Here is a 27,774-nt window from a genome sequence, read left to right as displayed (position 1 = left end):
GATGAACAACCTTCCGTAGCTTCTTTTGGTCCTGTGCAGTATCCCCTCCCTACCAGACAGCGATGGACTGAACTGCCTCTGATATCCTGGGGAAACATGTTAATTTACGACATTTACGTGCCAATGGGAAATTGGCTGTATTACTCACAATTCCTATAGTTATGGAGAAAAGTCAGGCTACCTTTTGCAACAATAGGCGTGTTCCTCTCAGTCTTCTCAAGTATAAATTACAGAGGATAATTACCGAATATAAATTGGCAAGAGGAAAGACTGGGAGAAACAATGGTTGTGCTCAAACTTCACAGTCAAGTAAGCTTGAAAGTAACTTTTCAGTGTCAATATTCATTTTGTATGAAATATTTTAAGGGTTATTTTAACCAAGTGATTTTAAATTGCTCAGCCGTTTTCCTTAAACCAAGTAACTTAACCACGTGATGCATTTCAATGCAAAGGGTGTGCTTGTTAATACAGGTTTATAAAATGTTGCTTTTTTAAATCATAAGAATGCCGTGCGTTTATTTTTTCAACATTGACGACAGAAAGCTGGGCGGGAAGTCTGTCCTGAGGATACTTCTGGATCACCTCCAGCTCTCCTATCGTCCCTGCGCCTTTCTTTAAAATATTTGCAGCTGAACTGGGTTTGTCAACGAACTCCCACCGTACAACTTTAAAATACAACAGGGTTTCCTAATAATCCTCGATTGAAGTAGAGCGCCATTTGAAGAGCTGGCAGCCTCTGAGATTCCTTCCCGAATCTTTTGCTCCTACCTCGTCCTTTCAAATCTATCTTTCTCGCCGGCATGCCTTAATAGTTTGTTTCCTGACTCTGGGCCACTCTTTTTCTGACGACACGAGTCAACGTTTTACTACGTTCGGGACTCTTATGAATGAAAGAAGTGGTGGTTGAATTAACTTCCGACCATCCTGTCGTTTTGAAGAATGCAGACTCTCTTCCACGGTCTGTACTTGTAGATTTGTAGGGCTCTCCGTTTAAACTCTGTTGGCTTTTTGTTGGTTAGTTCGTGTACTTTCTTTCACCCTCCATTTAAACAAAATTGTTGGATTACTGGGAATAGTTTACAGCAGTTCTTCTCCAAGATTTCAACTTTATTTTTATTACAAGGATGGAAATTAAATTTGCATGTGGCTTTAATGACACAAAATGTCCCAACAAACTTCCGGAAGTGATAACGAAGAAAAAAATTAAGGTCGAGGGAGGACAGTAGCGGTTATTTTTTATTGTAACAGTAGGGTTAAACGCTGAAGGAGGATCAGGGATATCTGACGGAGATCCACTTTACATTTTGCCGGCGTGAACTTACCCCAAGGGTGTGTTTTTCCACAAAGCGTTTCACTGTGAGTCTTAATTACGAAAGAAGTGTAGAGGCTGGGTGCGGTGGAGAAGTGAAAACGTGACTGATTATGAAAATCGTCACAGTTTCCTTCCGCACTGCAAAATGACCTCCCGTATATATATTTTCTTGACTCCTGATGAAGGGTTTCGGCCCGAAACGTCGCCACTACCTCCTCCCATGGATGCAGTCTGGCCTGCTGAGTTCTGCCAGCATTTTGTGTTTTTATATATTTTCTTTGCTGGTTCACAGAGGGTGGTTGGGTTACCTGCTGCGCCTCACCCTGACAATCTACCATGTTGGGATGTCTTTCGTAAAGAGAAAGAAGATACCCGATTAGCCCAAACTGTGCGACAAAATCTCACTCCGTACAGCAATCCAGATGACGGTATCACACAGATAGTCGGGGTGCCTGAGGCTTCTGCGCAGTACTCTGGTAATTTTATGTATGGCATTGTACTGTGGCCACGAAAAAAAACCAAGATTCAGTGATGATGAACTTGCTTCTGATATGGGATCTGTTTTCTGGGAGTGAGAAGGGGGCAGGGAGAGGGCAAATCAAGTTTGGGGAGAAGAGAGGGAGCAGGAAGCACCGGAGAGACATTCTGTAATGATCAATAAACCAATTGTTTGGACTCAACAGACTTTACCTGCTGATGCACCATCAATAACTCTCGGAGACGGGAGGCAAACATTAGGCTTTTATTAGCTGCAAGAGACCACCACACAACATCCTGGAGACTGAGGGGGGAGCAGTGCCTCCAATCGCCTTTATACAGGGGTCTGTGGGAGGAGCCACAGGAGCAGTCAGCAGGGGGGGCGTGTCCAGACAGGTATATGTAGTTCACCACATTCACCCCCCCCCCCCTTTGTTTTAAAAGAGAGTCCCCACGGGGTGAAGCTTCTTACAAGTATATTTACAGGTTAAGTCTAGCAGGCGGTCGAATCTACGTAGCACCAGCTGTGATTGCACCAGTGCCGGTGGTTGTGCTGGTTCCGGGCTGACTTGAGGTGTAATCCCTCATGCGTGTGCGAGGCACCCGGTATGGGAGTGTCGCGAGGAGTCTGTGTAGGGCTTGGTGTGCGCAGTGTCAGGTGGGTATACACCTCGGTGGGTACGGGGCTCATAGTCACCATGGAGTGTTCGGGGTAGGGGTCTGGTGCTCCTGCAGGCGCCAGGTCGCAGACGGAGACCGTGTCCTCCCGCCCATCAGGTAAGACCACGTAGGCATACTGGGGGTTCACATGAAGTAGGTGAACCCTCTCGACCATTGGGGAGTATTTATTGCTCCTCGCATGTTTCCGGAGCAGCACTGGCCCTGGGGACGTCAGCCAAGCTGGTAGGGTGGTCCCAGTGACAGACTTCCTGGGAAAAGAAAAGAGTCGCTCATGAGGGGTGGCATTGGTGGACGTGCATAACAGAGAGCGGAAGGAGTGGAGTGCCTCGAGGAGGACCTCCTGCCAGTGAGAGACCAGCAATCCCTTTGACCTAAGGACTAAGAGTGTGGCCTTCTTTCTCTCCACCTGTCCATTCCCCCGGGGATTATAGCTCGAGGTCCTACTAGTAGCAATACCCCTAGCCAGCAGGTATTGGCGCAGCTCATCACTCATAAAGGAGGACCCTCTATCACTGTGGATATAGCAGGGATATCCGAACAGAGCGAAGAGATGGTGCAGGGCTTTTATGAGGGACGTAGCAGTGGTATCAGGGCAGGGGATGGCAAAGGGGAACCGCGAGTACTCGTCGATTATGTTGAGAAAGTAGACATTGCGATCGGTGGAGGGAAGGGGGCCCTTAAAGTCGATACTCAGTCGCTCAAAGGGGCAGGTGGCCTTGATAAGTTGCGCCTTTTCAGTACGGTAGAAGTGCGGTTTGCACTCAGCGCAGACTTGGCAGTCCCTGGTCATTGTCCTGATGTCCTCAAGGGAGTAAGGCAGGTTCCGGGCTTTCACGCAATGGTAGAGTCCGGTGACCCCCGGGTGGCAAAGATCTGCATGGAGGGCATATAGCTGGTTGAGCTGCGCGCTGGCACACGTTCCCCAGGATAGGGCATCAGGGGGCTCATTGAGCCTTCCAGGCCGGTACAGGATATCATAGTTGTAGGTGGAGAGTTCCATTCTCCACCGCAAAATTTTATCATTTTTGATTTTGCCCCGCTGTTGGTTGCTAAACATGAACGCAAATGAGCGCTGGTCGGTCAGCAAGGTGAACCTTTTGCCAGTGAGATAGTGCCTAATAGCTTCCACTATGGCCTGGGCTTCTTTCTCCACCGCGGAGTGCCGAATTTCAGGGCCTTGAAGGGTACAAGAGAAGAATGCTACTGGCCTGCCTTCCTGATTGAGGGTAGCGGCAAGCGGGAAGTCAGAGGCGTCACTCTCTACTTGGAAGGGAATGGTCTCGTCCACCGCATGCATCGTTGCTTTGGCAATATCCCCTTTAATGCGGTTGAAGGCCACACAGGCCTCGGCAGAGAGGGGAAATGCGGTAGACTTGACCAGGGGGCGGGCCTTGTCTGCGTAATGAGGGACCCATTGGGCGTAATAGGAAAAGAAGCCCAGGCACCGTTTGAGGGCTCTGAGGGTGGTGGGAAGAGGGAGTTCCAATAGGGGGCGCATACGGTCGGGGTCAGGGCCAATGACCTCGTTCTCCACGACATACCCAAGAAGAGCAAGTTGTGTGGTTCCGAACACACACTTGTCCCTGTTACAGGTGAGGTTAAGAGCTTTGGCTGCTTGGAAAAATCGTTAGAGGTTGGTGTCGTGATCCGACCAGTCATGACCGCAGATTCAGTGATGGTGATGTTATCCAGATATGGGAACGTGGCCTTCAGTTGGCACTGGTCCACCATCCGGTCCGTTTCCCTCTGGAAGACAGAGACACCATTCATGACACCGAAGGGGACGCACAGGAAGTGATAGAGCCTGCCGCCCGCCTTGAAGGCGGTGTAGGGGCGGTCCTCCGGGCGGATCGGGAGCTGATGGTAAGCGGATTTCAGGTCTATGCTCGAGTACACCTTGTACTGAGCCACCTGATTGACCATATCTGCGATGCGGGGTAGGGGGTACGCGTCAAGCTGCGTGAACCTATTGATGGTCTGACTATAGTCCACGACCATCCTATTTTTCTGCCCGGTCCGAACAACGACCACCTGGGCCCTCCAAGGACTTGTGCTTGGCTCAATGATCCCCTCCCTGAGCAGCCGCTGCACCTCTGACTGAATGAAGGCCCTGTCCCCCACGCTGTACCTCCTGCTTTTAGTTGCCACAGGTTTACAGTCGGGGGTCAGGTTGGCGAACAGTGGTGGGGGAGGGATCTTGAGGGTGGAGAGGCTGCAAGTGGTGTCAGTAGTGCGGCCGTTGGCATGGTGTTGTGTGGGATGTGCGGGTCGGTGTGTGTGTGTGTGTGGTCAGTAGCGGAGTATATGACAAAACCCCACAAAACTGAGGATTTCTGACAGTGATTGGTGGGAGGGGCCCGTCATACTCCATTGTCACACTTTTCAGTTGGCTCTGGAAGTCGAGCCCCAATAGCACAGGGGCACACAGTTGAGGCATGACCAGTAACGTAAAGTTCCGATATTCTGTGCCCTGCACCACCAATGTCGCTACACAACCCCCCCCGGATGTCTGTGGAATGCGATCCAGAAGCCATGGTGACCCTCTGGCTTACCGGCTGTGTCATGAGTCTGCAGCGTTGCACAGTGTCTGGGTGAATAAAACTCTCAGTGCTGCCCGTGTCAAACAGGCAGCTAGTCCTGTGCCCCTCCACCAGGATGTCCATCATTTACCTTGCGAGCTGGTGTGGAGCGCTTTGGTCGAGGGTTACGGAGGCCAGAGTTGAATCGCCATCTTGGTGCCCGGTAAGCACCCGTGGGTCGGAGGCGGGGCGAGGTGGCGCCAACAAAGATGGCTGCCCGCATGCCTCGCACGAGGCGGGCAGGCAAGATGGCGGCGACCAAGATGCTGATGCCCATGCCTCGCACGTGGCGCTGCTTGACCCCGCTCATGGTTTAGACTTACAGACCTTGGCGAAATGGCCCTTCTTTCCGCAGCCGGAGCAGGTCGCTTCTCGGGCCGGGCAGCGTTTTCGGGGGTGCTTTTCGAGTCCGCAGAAGTAACACTGCGCGGACTTGCGACTGGCAGCAGCCGTGGTCGATTCGCTGGAGGGTTGCGGGGAGGTCACGGACTCGCGAGTGGCAGCAGCTGTGGTCGATTCGCCGGTGGGTGGCGGGGTCTGCAGTGTCCACGGAACCGGCGGGAGATCGCGCGGCTGGACAACGTCAGCGTTGTGCAGAGCAGCCTCCAGCGTGTCAGCCAGCTCGATCGCCGAGCGTAAGGTAAGATCGGCATTTTCCAGTAGCCGCTGGTGCACGTACACTGACCTGATCCCCATAACAAAGGCGTCTCGTACCAGGAGCTCCGCATGCTGTTCCACTGTCAGTCCCCTGCAGTCGCAGGCCCGCATGAGTATCTGTAGGGCCCAGACAAACTCAGCGCTCGACTCTTCAGCCTGCTGCCGCCGCGTCGCTAAGCAATATCTTGCGTAGACGGTGTTCACCAGCCGCGGGTACTGTCTTTTGAGGGCATCCAGTGCCCCTTGGTGGGTCAGCAGGACTCTGATGAGGGAGTATATCCGCGGAGTGACCCTGGAGAGCAGAACTTTGTGCATGATAGCAGGCTCAGTCACGGGAATCTCTTCCAGGTACGATTGGAAGCATGCAAGCCAGAGTTCAAAGGCAATGGCTGCTTCGGGAGCTTGAGGATCAATGTCCAACCGGTCCGGTCGTAAAATGCTCTCCATGGTTTAAAATTGCAGCTAATAAAATTGATGCACCATCAATAACTCTCGGAGACGTGAGACGAGAGATAGACTTTTATTAGCTGGAAGAGAAAGCACTATCAGCAGCAAGAGACCATCACACAACATCCTGGAGACTGAGGGGGGAGCAGTGCCTCCAATCGCCTTTATACAGGGGTCTGTGGGAAGAGCCACAGGAGCAGTCAGCGGGGGGCGTGTCCAGACAGGTATATATAGTTCAGCACACCTGGTGATTCTGGGGTGAGTGTGTTTGCACCCACGTCACTCCCCCCGACCCCTGACTCTCCCCCTGACCCCTCTCACTCCATACAGCAATCCTGATGACGGTATCACACATATAGTGGGAGTGCCTGAGGCTTCTGCGCAGTACTCTGGTAATTTTATGTATGGCATTGTACTGTGGCCATGAAAAAAAACAAGATTCAGTGATGATGAACTTGCTTCTGATATGGGATCTGTTTTCTGGGAGTGAGAAGGGGGCAGGGAGAGGGCAAATCAACTTTGGGGAGAAGAGAGGGAGCAGGAAGCACCGGAGAGACATTCTGTAATGATCAATAAACCAATTGTTTGGACTCAACAGACTTTGCCTGGTGATTCTGGGGTGAGTGAGTTTGCACCCACGACACTCCCCCCGACCCCTGACACTCCTTCTCTGCCACCTGTCCCTCGCCCCTCCCGCGGGGATCCGCCCTCGCCATTCCCGATATACTTTCATCCCGTCAGACATACAAACTGGCTCTCCGCTCCACATTGACAAATACAGCACAGTACTGTGCAAAAGTCTTCGGCACCTGAGGACCTGGAGGATGTTGCTGCTGACCGTAACACTTGGCGACCGTGTAGGGATGGGGTTCATATTCTGGAGATGGAAAGAACAACCAGAAGACAGCAGAAGAGAGCCAGGAGAAATACAGCCATGGTTGCCATCACTACCACATATACATGTCCCAACTGCAGTAGAGCTTGTGGGTCCAGGATAGGACTGTATAGTCATCAAAGATCTCACCATTAAAAGAGTGGACGTCATCATTGGATTTCGATGGACAACCGAAGAAGGGGGGGGTGTGTGTGTGTGTGTGTGTGTGTGTGTGTGTGTGTGTGTGTGTGTGTGTGTGTGTGTGTGTGTGTGTGTGTGTGTGTGTGTGTGTGTGTGTGTGTGTGTGTGTGTGTGTGTGTGTGTGTGTGTGTGTGTGTGTGTGTGTGTGTGTGTGTGTGTGTGTCTACAGAATGAAACTGGTCAATATACAGTACCATTGTTTGCTTGGACTCAGTTCTTAACATTATAATTGAAATAAGTTTATGAATAAAATTATATGCAGAAAATACAATTGTCGCAAGCATTTCTTTCTATTTAGTGTTATCAGGCTAATAAATGCATTGTGTCTTTAAACGAAAACATTTTTCGAAGTTATGTATTGGCTTAAAAAATGATCACAGGGCAAATGGTAGATGACTAGCTAAGTATTACTGATGTGTGGATTTGGTATTAAAGTATCTATCTTTAAGAGGAAACAAAAATCTTCTTGTTTCAGTTTCAAAGAGGGCAGTTTTAGCTCCCAATCATCATTTCAGAGATGAACCTGGAGTACTATTATCCCAAGTGACTAGTACCTTTTAAAAAGTACATCACCCATTAACTTTGAAGTTCACAGGATGCACAGAGCCAAATATTGTAGCGAGCACCATCAGAATTTCTGGAACTCTTTGCTTTAATTTAACTAGAATAACCTGTTTTTGTTAACTTTCAGGCTGAGTTCACCGCCAAGCTTCAGGAGGCTGGCGACAAGATAGTTATCGTTGATTTCTCCGCGACTTGGTGTGGTCCTTGCAAAAAGATTGAACCAGATTTTGCTGTGAGTACAGTACTGGCAGATGAGAATTTGTGACTCACGGTGTAATGTTGCTGAATGACAAAAGCTGCCCTTCAACCCAATAAACTGCAATCTTGTGATAAGTCTGCAATAGCCTTGGCTCTCTGCATTGAAAGGGATTCAGCTAATTATTGTTTAATGGCTCATTTGTACCAAATATTTGATCCTTGTGCACTTAGCTTATTTCTTAGATATCTCGTATTAATCAGGAACTGTACCTCATTCTTGTAGCAACAGGATTCTGTCACCACAATGATTTGCTACATTAACTGGTTCATAGGGTGGTCTGACTTTGATTTTTGCTTGTTCATGAGATGGAAGTTGTCAGAAATGACAGTATTTATTGTCCTTCTTTAATTGCCCCTTTTAGTTGGGGATCCTCTTGGAAAGTGCAATCATAGTATGCTTGAGTTTCTCATGCAAATGGAAGGGGCAATAGTTTGATCTAAAACAGCGTATCATGCCTGAGCAAGGAGACTACAACAGGATGAGCGAGGAGTTGGATTGGGCAGACTGGGAACACAGGCTATGTGTTGCCTTTATGGCAGTTATTTAGTTTATAATATTTTCGCTTAGTAATTCATTTGTTAGTATTTTTTAGTTAAAGTTAGGATTGTTTAAAGTATGTTCGTTGTCTGTGATATATCGCGGCATGCGATGACGTCACATCCGGTTTCGCCGCATCTTGTGGGAAAATACCGGTTTGGGAAAAACGGAACGGAGGGGGCTCACACGTGTGAGACCAGCGCAAGAAAGTTGTCTCTCTACGCATTATAAATCACAGTGTAGCAACGCTGTAAGTTCATAGATAATCGATGTGTTGAATTAAAATGTTAACGCTGATTCTGTTAAAAGTAACGACGGTCGATAAGGTTTATGTTTTCGTTAGTTAAAGAGTTGCGGATAGTCGTGTTGAAGTGTATTTAAAGCAGTCAATGGCGTAAGTAGATTCTAACTGTATGCTGCACTTTAATGTAATGTAGTTGTTGTAGTTTTACCTTTGCAAGTATTTACGATGTAAGTGTGATATCTAGAAGGAAACAAATACTGTACAAATCTTGTATTGTTTTATCAACAGTTTTCACCATACATTAATGTGAAGAGTGAACAGTAAATGGTTAATCTTACTGCGATCCTGTTTTCATTGACTACGGTTTACCTCGGTGTTTAGTTCAGCGTTAGCTTACACCTGAGCGAGAACACTACAGGCTATATGCTGGGATGGTTGAGGAACTGTTGAAGACTTTCAAAAGAGATTTTTTTCCACAGTGCTTAACAGAAGTATATTTCAGTTAAACACAAGGACAGTGAGGGTGGGGAGAACCAGCCATGGATAACTAAGGAAATAAAGGAAGGCATCAAACTAAAAGCTCATGTGTACAAAGTCACCAAGAGTAGTGGGAAACTGGAAGATTGGGAAAACTTTAAAAATCAACAAAAAATCCACTAAGCGAGCAATAAAGAAATGGAAGGTGGATTATGAAAATAAACAAGCACCAAATATAGAAATCGATAGTTAGTTTTTTAATGATTATATAAAGCAGAAAAGAGTGGCCAGAGAAGGGGGAATTAATATTGTGTAATGAGGAAATAGCTGAGGCTTTGAATGTCTTTTGTGTCAGTTTTCACAGTCGAGGACATGTCTAACATGCTGGAGATGATATAGACGTGATAAGAGGTGAGGACCTCAATACAACAGCTATCACTAAAGAGGTAGTGCTGAACAATATTGTGGGCCTAAAGATAGACAAATCCCCTGGTCCTAATGGAATGCATCCCAGGGTATTGAAAGAATTTTAAGATTCAAGATGGCGGTGCAACGCAGCTTGCAGTGGCCACTCCGGAGCTGATTATCTGTTATTTGTGAAGTGGGGTGCCGTGCGCAATCATAATCGATTGAAAATGGATGTGGAAGTACGGAGGAACATCGGGAAATCTCCAGGAAGACCTTCTTCGTTGCTGCTGCTGCTGTGAGGTCCGGGACTCTGCTGGGAAGAACAGGCCCCCAGTCCTCGGGGTCGCGTTGCTGATGGCCGTTGGTGGGGCCGTCTTAATACGCTTGGCAGAGGATGGTGCTTGAAGAAGCTGTGCCGGAGGGGATGGTCGTCGGCTCAGAGTTTCGATGGACTCGGAGTCCTTTTGACGGACTCAGGTCGCTTTCAGTGTGTGCTGCGTCTGCGAGGCTGGTTTCGACGGAGCTTCCATTGTGTGCTGTGTCTGTGAGGCTGAGTCGGATGGCGCCCTGGAAGTCCATAGTGGGGGTACTCCCTTCTGCCGCCGGCGTGGAATGGCGAGTCTGTCGGGACCCTGGGGACTTGTGGAAACTGTGTGGTGATTTCTTTTGAACTTATAGTCCTTTAAAATCTTTGGATTATTTTTACTGTGCCCATGGTCTGTTTTTTTTTAATCAATTATGCTATTGTTTGCACTGTTGTAACTATGTGGTTTTGTGCAGGTCTTGTAGCTTTAGTTTTTGGTCTTGTTTGTCTGGTGGATTTGGAGCTTCTTTCCAGGGAACATGCTAAGACAGTAGCGCGATATTAATAAGCAGCAGCCTCCCCGGACTCTGGATTGGGGATTGCCAAACGTTATGTGGATTTTCTGGTGTAGTCTGTTTTGTCATGTACTTTTGTGATATCAATCTGGAGGAACGTTGTCTCATTTTTTAACTGCATTGCATTTGTGGTTTCTAAATGACAATAATCTGAATCTGAATCTGAAATGACAGAGGTTATAGTTGAGACTTTGGTGATAATATACCAAAATTCTCTTCTAGACCTTGGGCAGGTCCTGATGGATTGGAAGAAGGTGAATGTCACACCACTGTTCAAAAAAGGATGTTGACAGAAGACAGGGAACGATAGGCCAGTTAGTTGTGTAGTTGGGAAAATGCTTCAAGCTATCATTAAAGAAGAAATAGCAAGGCATCTGGAAAGAAATGGATCCAACAGGCAGATGCAGCACGGATTCAGCAAAAACAGGTCCTGTTCAACAAACTTACTGGAGTTCTTTGAGAATATAACAAGTGCAGTGGATAGAGGGGAACGGATGGACGTTATTTACTTGGATTTCCAGAACGCGTTCAATAAGATGCTGCATAAAAGACTTATCCATAAGATAAGGATGCATAGAGTTAGGGATAAATAGCATGGATAGAGAATTGTTTAGCCAATAGAAAGCAGAGAGTTGGTCATATCTCTGGTTGGCAATCAGTGGTGAGTGGTGTGCCACAGGATTGGAACTGAGCCCACAACAATAGTGTATCTAAGTTTGCTGATGACACTAAACTGAGTGGCAAAGCAAATTATGCTAGAGGATACGGAGAGTCTGCAAGGATATGTAGATAAGTTAAGTGACTGGGCAACAGTCTGGCAGATGGAGTGCAATGTTGGTAAATGTGAGGTCATACACTTTGGAAGGAAAAATGGGAGATCAGATTATTGTTTAAATGGTAAAAGATTTCAGTATGCTGCTTTGCAGAGGGACTTGAGTGCTTTTGCATGAATCACAAAAGGTTGGTTTGCAGGTGCAGCAGGCTATCAAGAAGACAAATGGAACGATGGCCTTCATTGCTAAAGGGATTGAATTGAAGAGCAGGGAGTTCATGCTGCAACTGTACAGGGTACTGGTGAGGCCACACCTGGAGTACTGTGTGCCATTCTGGTCTCCTGACTTGAGTGAAGATATCATGGATGTGGAGGCGGTGCAGAAGAACTTCATCAGGTTGATTCCAGAGATGAGGGGGTTGGACTATAAAGAGAGATTGAGTCGCCTGGGTCTGGGTTTGCTGGAATTCAGACGGATGAGCGGAGATCTTATAGCGTATAAAATTATAAAAGGAATAAATAAGATAGAGGCAGGAAAGTTGTTTCCACTGGTAGGTGAGACTAGAACTAGGAGACATAACTTCAAGATTCAGGGGAAAAGATTTAGGATGGAGAAGACGAGGAACTGCTTTGCCAAAAGTGTGGTGAATCTGCAGAATTCTCTGCCCCATGAAGCAATAAAGGCTACCTCAGTAAATGTATATAAGACAAGGTTAGACAGATTTTTGCATAGTAGAGGAAGGAAGAGTTACGAGAAAAGGGCAGATAGCTGGTGATGAGTCCATGGCCAGATCAGCCATGATCTTATTGAATTGTGGATCAGGCCCAATGGGTCAGTTGGCCCAGTTCTGCTCTTATTTCTTATGTTATCTTCTTATGTTCTTAATTACTTGAATTGAAATGTCCCAGGTTCCATGTCATGATTCGGTCTCCTGTCTCCTAATTAATGGTCCAGGAATCCAGGCTGCTGGTTCAGTAATTTCACTACAGCAACAAGATCTGCGGCTTTATTAGATACTGTAAATACTGTTGTCATGGTCAATCAGATTATAACTAAACAGGTGCAGGAATAGGCCCTTTGACCCCTCAAGCCTGTGTTACCTTTCAATATAGTCGTGGCTGATGTGACACGTGCCACCTCTCCTCTTTTGTGCCAGTACTCCAGCACCCACAAATCCCAAAATTTTACAAAATGTATCTACTTGCAATCTAAATCCCTCCCTATTTTACTGTCCACCACTTTTAAACTCCAGGGAATATAGATCTGTACACACCTGTAGGTGTTGGCAACCCTGTTTATGTGGGAAAATAGCAGTAAGCTGGAAAGTTTGCAAGGAGATTTATGCAAATATTGCCTGGACTTGAGGATCTGAGCTATAGAGAGAGGATGGGCGAGGGTTTTATTTATTTAGCAGAGGAGACCGGGTGGCAACCTTTTAACAAACTGATGGGTGTAGGTACGGTGACTGCACACAGTTTCCTTTCTAGAGAAAGGGAATCAAGAACTTCAGAGCATTGTTTAAGGAGAGAGGGAAAAGATTTAAGAGGGACCCAAGGGGAAAATTCTTAAACAGGGAGGAGAGTATATGGAATGACCAGCCAGAGGAGGATATTAAGCTTGCATGTTCCTGCTGAGATTCCTTGGCCTGCTCACCTTTCCCCACATCCCAAAGACATACAATCTGGTAAGTTAGTTATCCACTGTAAATTGTCCTTGATGGAAAGGTAAATGGGAGATTGGTTGAAATGTGGGCAGCATTAAAATGGGATTAAAGTTATAGGTAATTGGTGTGAGCTGAAAGGTATGTTTCTATGGCGTTTGACATATGACAACACAAATCGCTGGTGGAAGGTGGCCAGGCAGCATCTGTGGAGGGAAATTCATGATGTTTTCTGTTGAGGCACTTAATCTGGACTAGCACAAGAGGGTATATAGCTGGTAGAGACATGAAAACATGAAGGGAACGGGTGGAGCAGGAGCTGGTCAGCGCCGGCTGGATTCAGATTATGGAGGTGATAAGGGAGAGGGGAGAGTGGTAATGATGTCAGAAGATGGGCAGTGATAGGTGGAAGTGACAAAGGGCTCACAAAGGTGAAATCTGACAGAGGGTGGTGGAGCATGGCATAAAGGTTGGGGGGGGTGGTTCAGTGGAATGAGTGTACAGATGTTGGGCAGATGGAGATGTTGGGGGCTGGCAAAGTGAGGGTAATGGAGACCAAGAGGAGGGAGAAAAGATAAAAGATGGGGGGAGGTCAGAAGGTAGCAGTTACCTGAAATCTGGAAATTAGATATGCAAAGCATTACATTCACAAACATGAGGAAATCTGCAGATGCTGGAAATTCAAGCAACACACACAAAATGCTGGTGGAACACAGCAGGCCAGGCAGCATCTATAGGAAGAAGCACTGTCGACGTTTCAGGCTGAGACCCTTCGTCAGGACTAACTGAAAGAAGAGATAGTAAGAGATTTGAAAGTGGGAGGGGGAGGGGAGATCCAAAGTGATAGGAAAGGACAGGAGGGGGAGGGATGAAGATAAGAGCTGGACATTCACAACTGCCCAGGCAGAAAATGAAGGCTTGACTCTATGGGTAACGTAACTTAAACAGATAGTTTTCCTAATGTTTTTTCCCCTGGCATGATGGACCTTGTACTGAGTGATCAGCTGGTCCACTTTAGAAGACTGAGCAACACACACAAAATGCTGGAGGAACTCAGCAAGCCAGGCAGCACCGATGGGGAAAAAAGTACAGTTGATGTTTCAGGCTGAAGCCCTTTGGCAGGACTGGAGAAAAAAGCTGAAGAGTAGATTTGAAAGTTGGGGGAGGGGAGAGAAACACCAGGTTGGAGGGGGAGGGATGAAGCAAAGAGCTAGAACGTTGATTGGTGAAGACCATGGAAGGGTGGGGGGAAGGAGCACCAGAGGGATGCAATGGGTGGGGAATGGGAAGTGGAATTAAAATGGGTGGCCACTGAGAGATGGTTGGAGCAGAGACGACATCTTCCACTTCCCATTCCAGTATGTCCATCCATGGCCTCCTCCAATATCGTGATAAGGCCACACCTTGATTGGAGGAACAACACCTTATATTCCATTTGGGTAGCCTCCAACCTAATGGCATGAGCATGAACATCGATTTCTGAAGCTTCCAGTAATGTCTCCACCCAATCATCCCCCTCACCATTTTTCACTCCCTCGTCCCTCTCTCATGTTATCTCCTTGCCCGCCCTTCACATCCCTCTGGTGCTCATCCCCCCTCCCCCTTTCATCTTTCTTCCATGGCCTTCTATCTCTTTCACCAATCAACTTTCTAACTCTTTGTTTCATCCCTCCCCCCCCCCCCAAGTTTCACCTGTCACCTGGTGTTTCTCTCTCCCCTCCCCCCGGCCATCTTTCAAATCTACTCCTCAGCTTTTCTCCTCCAGTCCTGCCAAAGGGTTTCAGTCTAAAACGTCGACTGTACTTCTTTTCCATAGATGCTGCCTGGCCTGCTGAGTTCCTCGGATTTCACTTGTTTGTCACTTTAGAAGACTTGGTGTGAATTGCTGGTGCTGATGTACCCTTTGGGCAAATAAAATCAGTTTGGCCTGTGTGTGATTCGACCTACCAATGTGATTGATCCTTAACTGCCTCATATGTTAAGTGTCAGTGTCAATCCCAATGGGTGTAAGTCAACCATAACTAGTGATGGAAGGAAAACCACTATTAGTATTGCTTTTCATAGAATTTAGCTTTCAAATAGTATTTCAGAAGTGTGATTATTAAAGTAACTGATGTAAGTTTAAATGAGAGTATTTCTGGAGACAAATATTTCTTATAAATGGAATACATTTACTTTTCTTTCTAGGCACTTTCTGAAGAATTTACAGATATGATTTTCTGTTCCGTCGACGTGGATGAAGTTGAAGTAAGTTGGAGAATCTCTGCAAACTCTTGACTTTATTTAGATAGATAGATACTTTATTCATCCCCATGGGGAAATTCAACTTTTTTTCCAATGTCCCATACACTTGCTGTAGCAAAACTAATTTGGATATGCATCAGGAATATTAAAAATGGGAGACAAATTACTGCCACTCCAATTCCTGGAAGTCAATGTAGAGTGAAATTCTGAAAGTATCAAACTCTGGGGTCACCACACTTGGGGTGATCCATGTTTATTGAAAGGCTCTGGGGAAGTGTGATGTTCAGAGAGGGTTGAACTGGCTGGGGCCCTTCAAAATAAGTATCAGGTTTAATATCACGGTCATATGGTGTGAAGTCTGTCGTTTTGATGCAACAGCGCAGTGCAATACAAATTTTTTTAAAATCCTAAATTATAATAAGAAATATATATAGTGGATTCCCATAAATTGGGCCATCGGTTAATCAGATGAGGTCAGCTGTTTATTTGGGACAACTCTTGAAGAACAAAAACTAATTGCAAAAATAGTCAGGATTACCTTTGTAACACTATGCCACTTAATCGGGACAAGAGATCATTGCCAAAACCTTTTCAACTGTATCAGTCACATACAGTTGTGTGGCCGTTAGACACAACACTGTGATTAGAGCGAACAGTTTTTAAATAGTACACACACAAAATGACAGATGAACTCAGCAGGTCAGGCAGCATCCATGGAAAAGAGTACAGTAAACATTTTGGGCCGAGACCCTTCATCAGGACTAGGAGGAGAAAGGATGAGGAGTCGGAGTAAGAAAGTCGGGAGAGGAAAGGTTGTATTGCAAGGTGATAGGTGACACTGGGGTTGGGGGGGGGGGGAAACAGATGAAGTAAAGAGCTGGGAAGTTGATTGTTGAAAAAGATGTAGGGCTGGTGAAGGTGGAATCTGATGGGAGATGACAGATGGCCATGGAAGAAAGAAAAGGGGGTGGAGCACCAGAGGGAGGTGATGAGGTGAGAGATGGGAATGGGGAATTACCGGAACTTTGAGAAGTCAATATTCAAGTCAAGTCAAGTCACTTTTATTGTCATTTCGACCATAACTGCTGGTAGAGTACATAGTAAAAATGAGACAACATTTTTCAGGACCATGGTGTTACATGACACAGTACAAAAACTAGACTGAACTACGTTTAAAAAAAAAACAACACAGAGAAAGCTACACTAGACTACAGACCTACACAGGACTGCGCAAAATGCACAGAAACAGTGCAGGCATTACAATAAATAATAAACAGGACAATAGGGCAAGGTGTCAGTCCAGGCTTCGAGTATTGAGGAGTCTGATAGCTGGGGGGAAGGAACTGTTACATAGTCTGGTTGTGAGACCCCGAATGCTTGTGGTTCCTTTTCCCAGACGGCAGGAGGGAGAAGAGTTTGTATGAGGGGTGCATGGTGTCCTTCATAATGCTGTTTCCTTTGCAGATGCAGCATGTAGTGTAAATGTCCGTGATGGCGGGAAGAGAGACCCCGATGATCTTCCCAGCTGACCTCACTATCCTTTTCAGGGTCTTGCGATCCGAGATGGTGCAATTTCCGAACCAGGCAGTGATGCAGCTGCTCAGGATGCTCTCAATACAACCCCTGTAGAATGTGATGAGGATGGGAGGTGGGAGATGGACTTTCCTCAGCCTTCACAGAAAGTAGAGACGCTGCTGGGCTTTCTTTGCTATGGAGCTGGTGTTGAGGGACCAGGTGAAATTCTCCGTCAGGTGAACACTAAGAAACTTTGTGCTCTTTACGATCTCTACTGAGGAACCGTCGATGTTCAGCGGGGAGTGGTCACTCCATGCCCTCCTGAAGTCAACAACCATCTCTTTTGTTTTGTTCACATTCGGAGACAGGTTGTTGGCTCTGCACCAGTCCGCTAGCTACTGCACCTCCTCTCTGTAAGCTGACTCATCGTTCTTGCTGATGAGACTCACCACAGACTGACTGAGACATACAAAAATGCTGGATGAACTCAGCAGGTCGGGCAGCATCCGTTGAAAGGAGCAGTCAACGTTTCTGGTTGAGACCCTTCATCAGGACTAAAGGAGGGAGCAGGGGTCCTATAAAGAAGGTGGCGGTAGGGGTGGGTGGAAAACCAATCAGAGGAAAGATCAAGGGGTGGGGGAGGGGAAGCAGGGAGGGGACTGAGATCTCTGAGATCTCCCAGTCAGGAAGTCTAGGATCCAGTTGCAGAGGGAGGTGTTCAGGCCCAGTAGGCTCAGCTTTCCGATCAGTATCTGAGGGATGATTGTGTTGAATGCTGAATTGAAGTCTATGAACAGCATCCGAACATATGTGTCTTTTTTTGTCCAGATGGGTTAGGGCCAGGTGGAGGGTGGTGGCAGTGGTGTAATCTGTTGAGCGGTTGGGATGGTATGCAAACTGCAGGCGGTCCAGTGAGGGGGGGCAGCCATCAAACTGGAATATACGGTGTTGCTCATCCAAACTGAGTGTGGGCTCGTCACAACAGTAGAAGATGTCAGTCCTGATGAAGGGTCTCAGTCCAAAACGTTGACTGTACTCTTTTTCCATAGATGCTGCCTGGCCTGCTGAGTCCCTCCAGTATTTTTGTGTGTTACCTGGATTTCCAGCATTGCTCGAGTTTTTGAATGATGTTAGTTGCATGTGTTTGTATTTTTTATAAATAGCGGTGATTTATTTCACTGGTAGTGAGAAATAAGCATTAAGGCAATTCAGAACTGCTTTGCTCACTGTGGTTTCAAGCATTCAGGCTTGGAAATGTGAGAAACGGTTGGGAGTGAAAAGGAAATGATTTTGCTACTTCGGGTTAGGAGGAAGGGAGCAGGGGAGGACTCCAAGTCAGACTGAATCACTGGGGTACGAAACTTCCTCTACCAGCATCCGGTTAAAATGAACAGTCTCCAGAGAACAAGAATGAGAACCTATGGCCAAGATTGCAGTATCAGAGGGAAATGAGGAAATGCTGCACTTTGTGTTTCATGGAGACCTGGCTCACGCCAGGCATGTTGGTAAGACCCAAGGCCATTATGATACACCGACTGGACTGCTGATTTAGAGAAGACAAAAATTGGGGGTGGGGGGGGGGTGGGTGTCTGTGCTTCATAATAAATTCTTTGTGATGTTCAGACGCACCTGTATTGTTGTACTGTTGTTCTCCTGGCATGGAACATCTAGTGATTAAATGCCAACCATTCTATTTACCAGTAGAGTTCTCCATGATCCTAAACTGGAATGTACATATTGCCAAAGGCAGATGCTAAACAGACACTCGAGATACTGAGTACCACTATTAGCAAACAAAAAACAGCCTATCCCAACGCCTTTCAAATCATTCTTGGGGACTTCAACAGGTTTGTTTGAAGAAATCTCTGCTTGATCATCACCTGCAGCAAAAGGATCCAAACACACTAGACCACTGTCAGACTACGATTAGGAACGCCTGCTGTTCAATGCCAAGACCACATTTTGAGAAGTCTGATCTTGGACCTCCAGAAAGTGTACACAGCAGGGGTGATTGATAAGTTTGTGGCCTAAGGTAGAAGGAATTGAATTTATCAATCACCTCTCACATAATAAGAAAGAAAATATAATAAATAAGCAATAAATATCAAGAAAATGAGATGAAATGTCTTTGAAAGTGTGGCCATAGCTTGTGGGAATTTTAATAATAGAGCAAGTGAAGTTGAGTGAAGCTGTCCCCTTTGGTTCAAGAGCCTAATGGTGAGACCACTTCTTTTCACATTATATGTCGATGTTTGAATGAAGGAATTGATGACTTTGTGGCCAGGTTTGTTGACAATATAAAGATCGGTGCAGCAGGACTTAGACAGATTGGCAGAATGGGCAACGAAGCAGCAGATTGTCACAAGGGGACGTGGGGACTGGACCCAAGTGCAGGACGCAGGCACTGAAGTACTAGGGGCATGACAGGAACAACTAAAGGATAGAACAAGATGGGGAGACCGTGGCATGCAACGGTGATCCTGGGGTTCAGAGTTCATGGCAAAAGCGGGACCCTGGAGTTCATGGCAAAGGTGGGACCCTGGGCTAGGCTAGAGGATGGGTCTATAAGACAAGGAATGCTGGGAGGATAGCCCCCTGGGCAGGACACATTACTTCTGTGCAGGGCCTGGCCTCCCAGACAGGAACTCAGGGGCCTGGGCAGGTTGCAGGGCACAACCCGTCAGAAGCGAGGGGTAGGAAAGGGTCAGAGTCCCCTGCCAGGCAACAGCAGTCCAGCCTGCTTACCCGACAGAGGCAAGGGATCAGAAGGGAGCTCAGTCCAGGGTGACTACAAGAACAGACTTACAGAACTAGATGATTAACAGTGGGTATTCCAAGCCAGGGTCAAAACAGGATAGCCAGGCAAACAGCACAATGGCACAAACAAGACAAACCAGACAGAACAGCCAGTACAAGACACGCAGAGAAAACAGGACAACCCAACTAGACTCAGTTCCAGAGCCCCTTATATACACCTGCCAGCCAATAGCTCTCAGGTGCACCTCCTTAAGCCAAGATAATCCTATTTGGGCTTAAGGGTGATAGGAGGGACAGCTACAAGACCCAGAGCCCGCGGACCAGATCAAGACCCAGAGCCCGCGGACCAGATCAAGACCCGGAAAGCGGGTTTCAGACCAGACCATAACACAGATGAAATAAAATACAGTGAAGTCCATTCCTTAATCTGATGGTGGAGGAGAAGAAGCTGTTGTTAAAAGGCTGAATGTGTGTCTTCTGGTTCCCTCAATTATTTGGAATTGAGGAAGCCTGAATTTCAAAGATTCTTTGAGAAAATAACAAGCAGGATAGACAAAGGAGAGTCAGTGGACATTGTTTATTTCAATTTGCAGAAGGCCTTTGAGAAAGTCCCACAGTGAGGCTGCTTAACAATACAAGAGGCCGTGGTACTACAGGAGAGATTCTACCATGGCAAAAAGCAGAGTCAGAAAAATGGGAACCTGTTCTGGTTGGCTGCTGGTGACTCGTGGTGCTCCACAGGGGTCTGTGTTGGGACCCCTTCACATTATATGCCAATAACTTGGATGACAGAATTGATGGCTTTGTAGCCAGGTTTGTGGACGATGAGAAAGTAGGTGGAAGATTGGTAGTGAAAGGAAGCAGGGTGTCTGCAAAAGGACTGAGACAGATTAGGAGATTGGACAAAGAAGTGGCAGATGGAATACAGTGTCATGAAGTGTACGGTCATGCACTTTGGTAATAGGGATCAGAGTGTAGACTATTTTCTGAATGGAAGCAAAATTCAGAAATCAGAGGTGCAAAGGGACTTGGGAGTCCTCAGGCAGGACTCCCTAAAGATAAGCTTGCAGGTTGAATCTGTGGTGAGGAAGGTCAACGCGATGTTAGCATTCATTTCACAAGGACTAGGATATAAAAGCAATGATGTGATGTTGAGACTTTATAAAGTTCCGGTGAGGCCTCGCTGGGAGTATTGTGAACAGTTTTGGGCCTCTTATCCCAGAAAAGATGTGCTGGTGTTGGAGAGGGTCCAGAGGCCGTTCACAAGAATGATCCCAGGAATGAAATGGTTATCACATGGGAGTCCTGGTGGCAATGAGCCAGTACTCACTGGAGTTTAGAAGAATGTTGGAGGATCAAATTGAAACCTATTGAATACTGAAAGGCCGAGACTGGATATTGAGGATGTTTCCTATGAGGAGTCTCAACGGCACAGATTCTGAATAGAGTGACACCCATATAGATCAGGGATAAGGAATTTTTTTCTTTGCCACAGACAGCTGTGCAGGCCAAGTCTTCAGGTATATCAGAGGCCCTTTACCTTTCCCACCCAACTAGCTTCCCCCAGCACCTTCTAGCTAATCCTCCTTCCCCTTCCCCCTCCCTTTATATTCTAGTATCTTGCCCGTTCTTTTCCAGTCCCGAAGAAGGGTCGGCGCAAAACATCGACAGTTTATTCATTTTCTTGAATGCTTCAGATCCAGATTTTGTGGTTCAGCCACGGCTTTTGGCTTGGGTCTGTCTAGTACAGTACTGTGCAACAGCCTTGGGCACATTAATGTAGCTAGAATGTCCAAAGCATTTGCAGATCACTGTAGTAACTTCATGTATTGCACTGTACTGCTATCACAAAAAAATCATGACATATGTGAATGATCATAAACCTGGTTTTGATATGGGTCTCTATTGTAGACTGAGAGTAGGAAGGGAGTCGGGGAGAGCGAAATCAGATTGGGGGAAAGGGGAAGAGAGCAGAAAGCACCAGAAAGACATTCTGTAATGATCAATAAACCAATTGTGTGGAATTAAATCACCTTGCCTGTTCTCTCAGGTCTGAGTGTGTCTCCTACCTGTCCCACACACCTCCTATGGTGCTCCACCCTCACCATTCCCAGCACTTTGCTCCCACCGGATTTACAAACTCGTTCTCTGCTCTACGTTGACAAACACAGCACGGTACTGTGCAAAAACATAGTGTTAGGGAAATTAATTTGCTATGGAATTTCAATTAAGGTTAGTCACTAATAAATTGGACATGGACTTCAAAGAGACTAGAGAATACCTTTAATCATGAATAAGGGAAGAATGACCCACTATGCATCGTTAATCTTCCAAAGAACAATAGTCGCTGCCTTTTTTATACATGCGCACGGGCACACACAGAGATGTCAATTATATGTCAGAGTTTAAAAAGTCAATCCTGTGCGTATTATCAATTCCCACGAAAATTCCAGAGACCGTCTCTTTTCTGCGCACGACACACAGAGATGCGTTGTCAGAACAGCCTTGAAACTAAGATAGATTATTGCAAGCGTGCAGAATGGTAAGTCTTTATTTATGATAAAGAAGGCTCATTAAATCCTTGGATCCAGTAAGTTATTAAAGTACAAAAATATAATTTGTTTTATATGTTAGTAATAGACAGGTGAAGAAAAACCATACACACTGTTTAATTATCAGAAACTTGATAGCCCACAGGGTCCTCCCTACAATTTATGCTCATCATTGTCTCCATCTTGTTTACACTGCTGTGTAATGCACTAAGATCTCACTAGGCATATTGCTAATTAAAGGGAAGTGCAGGGTGTTAACAACTCAGATATTTTAACCATTTATTCAGAATTTTCTTCCACAATTAAGTCACGTAGCCTCACGGTGTACAGCAGTAGGCTGGGGGGCAGTATCATGTAGCCTCACAGTGTACAGCAGTAGGCTGGGGGGCAGTATCACAATACTCTGTTGCTCCTGGCATTAGGCAAGACAGACACTATAGTCTGACAAAGGTATTCACCCGACCCAATTGGCCAAAATTCACCACACTTAGGCACCCTAGCTACAAATATGTGCCTAAGATTTTTGCACAGTACTGCATGTTGTTGAAGGCACACTTCCATTGTCTTGATGAAGTCAGAAACAATTCATTCAGATTCAAAGATGAGTCGCCGAATATTATGCCATCCACTCATTCAAAGCAGTCCTGTAAGCATTCCTTCACCTCCCTTGACCATAACTTCTTGGTGATGTGGTCTTTTGTCTCTGGGAGCAGAAGTACACAAATGTTCTTGATTGATATTTATCATTCAGCCAACATTTCTAAATCAGACTACTTGCTCATTTCCACGTTGTTTTGCGAGTGCTTGCTTTGTGCATTTTGGCTGCACAAAATGTGAAGGGGGATAGATAGATAGATACTTTATTCATCCCCATGGGGAAATTCAACTTTTTTTTCCAATGTCCCATACACTTGTTGTAGCAAAACTAATTACATACAATACTTAACTCAGTAAAAAAATATGATATGCATCTAAATCACCGTCTCAAAAAGCATTAATAGCTTTTAAAAAGTTCTTAAGTCCTGGCGGTAGAATTGTAAAGCCTAATGGCATTGGGGAGTATTGACCTCTTCATCCTGTCTGAGGAGCATTGCATCGATAGTAACCTGTCGCTGAAACTGCTTCTCTGTCTCTGGATGGTGCTATGTAGAGGATGCTCAGAGTTTTCCATAATTGACCGTAGCCTACTCAGCGCCCTTCGCTCAGCTACCGATGTTAAACTCTCCAGTACTTTGCCCACGACAGAGCCCGCCTTCCTTACCAGCTTATTAAGACGTGAGGCGTCCCTCTTCTTAATGCTTCCTCCCCAACACGCCACCACAAAGAAGAGGGCGCTCTCCACAACTGACCTATAGAACATCTTCAGCATCTCACTACAGACATTGAATGACGCCAACCTTCTTAGGAAGTACATTCGACTCTGTGCCTTCCTGCACAAGGCATCTGTGTTGGCAGTCCAGTCAAGCTTCTCGTCTAACTGTACTCCCAGATACTTGTAGGTCTTAACCTGCTCCACACGTTCTCCATTAATGATCACTGGCTCCATATGGGGCCTAGATCTCCTAAAGTCCACCACCATCTCCTTGGTCTTGGTGATATTGAGACGCAGGTAGTTTGAGTCGCACCATATCACAAAGTCCTGTATCAGTTTCCTATACTCCTCCTCCTGTCCATTCCTGACACACCCCACTATGGCCGTGTCATCAGCGAACTTCTGCACATGGCAGGACTCTGAGTTATGTTGGAAGTCTGATGTGTACAGGGTGAACAGGACCGGAGAGAGTATGGTTCCCTGCGGCGCCCCTGTGCTGCTGACCACCGTGTCAGACCTACAGTCTCCCAACCGCACATACTGAGGTCTATCTGTCAAGTAGTCCACTATCCAATCCACCATGTGAGAGTCTACTCCCATCTCCGTTAGTTTGTGCCTTAAGATCTTGGGCTGGATGGTGTTAAAGGCACTAGAGAAGTCAAGGAATGTAATCCTCACAGCACAACTGACCCCCTCTAGGTGAGAGAGTGATTTGTGCAGCAAATACGTGATAGCATCCTCCACTCCCACCTTCTCCTTATATGCAAACTGAAGAGGATCCTGGGCGTGCCTGGTTTGTGGCCTCAGATTCTGTATTATCAGCCGCTCCATGGTCTTCGTCACGTGCGACGTCAAGGCAACAGGTCTGAAGTCATTCAACTCCTTTGGTTGTGGTTTCTTCGGTACCGGGACAATACAGGATGTCTTCCACTGTCTGGGTACTCTTCTCTGCTCCAGGCTCATGTTGAAGATGCGCTGTAGTGGTTCTCCCAGCTCAGTAGCACAGGCCCTCAGTAATCGTGGGGAAACTCGACTTTTGTATTTTTCACTATAGACTGTATTGAAACAGGGACAGTCTTTTAAAAGGAATTAGAATGTTTATTGAATGAAATTACAGGCAACCAGGAACATGTTAAATCAGGTCAGGTCACTAGCTATATATTGATAGGCAAAATGTCTTGTTACTGTGCTGTTTCCTATAATTCTACCAATGTCTTTCCTTTAGGATCTAGCTCAGTCTAAAGGGGTAACAGCTTTGCCAACATTCATCATTTTTATGCATGGAGCAGAGGTAAGATGCAATTTTAGTACTATTTTCCAAATCACTCTCCTTTCACGTTAGGATGTTGGGTGAATTCACATTGGTGTGTATTGGGACAATTCCATGTGGGCATTGGCAGTGTTACTGATCAATCTTTCAAACCTCTGGCTGCAAATTCACCTTTAGTTTCTTACACTGAATATCCAAGCCTGGAAATGCTGTACATTGACTTAAGACAGGGTGAGGATATAACTGATAAACTGATCAGAAATTAGAATTAGTTCAACTTGTGGTTCTGTGGATTGTATAGCTGCATATAACTGGAAATAAAGATACTGAAGAGACAGAGATACTATAAAACCATGTTTAATAATGAAAAAGGAAATGAGTTGGTTGATTAAAAATAGCGGAATTGTCACAAATGTGGAAGTTAGAACGTCTAAAACACTGAAAATAAAAAGTGCAGCAATTATTCAAAATATTGGACAACCTTTATCAAGTTAACTGAAAATGTATTAGTCAATAATTGCAATGAGCACACAAATTTAATTTTCAAATGGCTATTATTTTCAGCACTAACATCATAAGAGGAATGTTAAAGATGACAATACACATTGGAAAAAGTGGGAGGTGACTTTCCAGAAGGAATGGTGTCTCATCAGCAGTCCATGATGTGCATAATTCAGCTGATTTTTGGAATTGGTAGTACAACTTTAAACTGGTGGAGAAACTGAGGAGACAGTAAATACTGACCACGTTATTAAAGTAATGCTAAATGGGCCTGTGACTGTCAAAAGAACTTCAATGAAAATTTCTCTAGAAACTGTAAAAATAATGGACAACAAAACTCTGGTTCATGGCAATGTTTTGTTTGGTGTGCAAATCTAACAAGTACAAGGCCCTTGGCCTGGGATTCTCTGGAATGGCCCTGCCACTAAGAGGTTGAACCAATACAGAGATTCTAGGCTTGGGAGGACATCATATGGGAAAAAATCACAAGAGGGAACCAGGCTGAGGACATCAGTATTGAGAGAGGAATGGTGGGTGCAAAAGTAACACCGGAATGTTAGAGAAGACACTATCTTCAAGGATGATGGTCCTTGGATCCTAGGCTGTGGCCCACATTGAGTTGTGTGATGTAACCTGCTTGAAGTGCCACACAAAGCACTTGTGTTACACTTCTTCAGTCAGTACCATGGTCTCATTTAACCTGTTGATTAATCAATGTTGTATTTCCAGGAAAAAAAGATAATAGGAGCGAATAAGGTTGAGCTGAAAGCCGCAATAAAGGAAGTCAGAGACCGGTTTCTTGGGGCACCAGGTTCTGGAGTTCAGTGTCAACGCCCTATGTAAGGACTTTGTACGTTCTCCCTGTGGAATATGTGGGTTTTCTCTGGATCCTGCAGTTCAAAGATGTAATGGTTAGTAGGTTAATAACTCCAGTGACCCTTTGCTGATGCCCTGTTCCTTCAGCCGCTGTCCCTTTCATGAAAGGTATTGGAGCAAAATGGAAGAAATTAATTGACATTGATGTGTTCCAGGATGTAAAATAATAAAAATGGTGCTTCATGACAGCATTTCCTAGCTATTGTGAACAATGATATTGAATATTGTATAATTAAATCCCTGATTGTTTGATTTTCATCTTGTCAAAGTGGAGTTTATTGTCATATGCACAAATACATGTCTGACCAGGTGCAATGAAAATCTTTCTTCCAGCAACTTCACAGGCACACAGTATCATACGAGTAGCATTCACAAGAAAGAACACAATTAGTAGTTCTTCGGCTGTCCATCGACTTCGATATTGACTGAGGCCTGGGCAAGGTTATGTGGAAGACTGGCAGTTGCCCCTGCTGCAAGTCTCCCCTCTCCACACTACCAATCTTGTCCAAGGGAAGGGCACTAGGCCGATACAGCTTGGCACCGGTATCGTCACAGAGCAAAGTGCCTTGCTCAAGGACACAACATGCTGACTCAGCAGAGGCTCAAACTAGTGACCTTCAGATCACTAGACCAACAGCTTAGCCATTTGGCCACGTGCCAAAATTAGTAGTTAATTTTCGTCCAAAGTGATCATAGTGTCGCCAGACTCTACGATTTGTGTTGGGGTTGTGCTGGGGTTGTGCTGGTTGGTTGAAGAACCGAAAGGTTGAAGGGAAGTAGCTCCTCTTCACTGATAAAGGAGAGTAGGAGCTTTCCATCTAACTGACATTAAAACCACACAAAGGGAGCCCCTCTGATCATTCACAATGGAACTGGAGACCTAACACACAAAGTTTCCTCTCTCACATAAACACACATGCAAGCACATGCACCACTTTGTCAGTTCAGCCCTCTATGTTCATGATACCTTGTGTTCCTGCGTACCACCAACCTGAACAAATCCAAGTGTGAGTACTAATTTATAATTAACTTATAAATAACTTATCCTGCTAAGATCGCTGGCCACACGCTGGGTCAGAAAGGTATCCCACTTCTGACACCAAATGTTATTGCATGAATTAAATCACCGGAGAAAATTACTGGTAGATACAAAGCAGCTTCTTTATTCGACAAAACAATCTACAACAGGCATCATATGCAGACGCTTTTAGTCGATCATATGCAGATACTTCTAGTCGAAAGGTCTACTGGCCCAACATGGGCTTGATATTTGCTATTGCCAAACATCAAAGGACAATTCCATATTTTCAATGTATGAACAATGCTTTCTTTGAAAATGCATACAACCTTCATACCTCCTGATTCAAATCCCCACCACAGATATCCAAATGAATTTTAATCAGCATTGGCTGGACCGAGATTCACAGTTTTAAGGAACCCATTGTTCAGAGCTGCACTGCAATTTAAATCCACAATACATTTTCAGATGTGAAGCCAAAGTCTATTGTTAAATGTATGTCCCAAACCTAAAAAGTCACTCTAAAACACCCCCCAAAATGGATCCACCTATCACCTGCCAGCTCCTACTCCAGTCCCTCCCTCCACCTTTCAAAGGAGGCATTGTTAATACATTGTAAGTATAGAATTGTCCTTTGATCTTTAGCATACAAAATTTCATGTAATTTTGGGTCAAACAGGCCTCTTCCTCTGAGATTGTC

The 27,774-nt window shown here is 45.7% G+C and overlaps 1 protein-coding gene across 1 annotated transcript; it reads left to right on the top strand.

Moving 5' to 3' along the window:
- Positions 1–159: 159 nt before the first annotated feature.
- LOC140729139 (thioredoxin-like) lies at positions 160–26,308 on the top strand. Its single transcript, XM_073048582.1, has 5 exons — positions 160–309; positions 7,920–8,024; positions 15,217–15,276; positions 24,635–24,700; positions 25,910–26,308. The coding sequence occupies exons 1-5, from the start codon at positions 283–285 to the stop codon at positions 26,021–26,023; spliced, it is 372 nt and encodes a 123-aa protein (XP_072904683.1). The 5' UTR covers positions 160–282; the 3' UTR covers positions 26,024–26,308.
- The last annotated feature ends 1,466 nt before the right edge of the window (positions 26,309–27,774 follow it).

The sequence above is a fragment of the Hemitrygon akajei genome, chromosome 6, assembly GCF_048418815.1.
Source record: "Hemitrygon akajei chromosome 6, sHemAka1.3, whole genome shotgun sequence".
In the NCBI taxonomy this organism is placed as follows: Eukaryota; Metazoa; Chordata; class Chondrichthyes; order Myliobatiformes; family Dasyatidae; genus Hemitrygon; species Hemitrygon akajei.
This window is presented reverse-complemented; position numbering and strand designations above follow the sequence as displayed.

Bases quoted from the DNA above. Each gene is read 5' to 3' on its own strand.
- LOC140729139 (XM_073048582.1), top strand. From the start codon at position 283: ATGGTTGTGCTCAAACTTCACAGTCAA. The intron at 8,025-15,216 runs GTGAGTACAGTA...TTTTCTTTCTAG, and splicing joins AGATTGAACCAGATTTTGCT to GCACTTTCTGAAGAATTTAC. The intron at 24,701-25,909 runs GTAAGATGCAAT...TTGTATTTCCAG, and splicing joins TTTTTATGCATGGAGCAGAG to GAAAAAAAGATAATAGGAGC.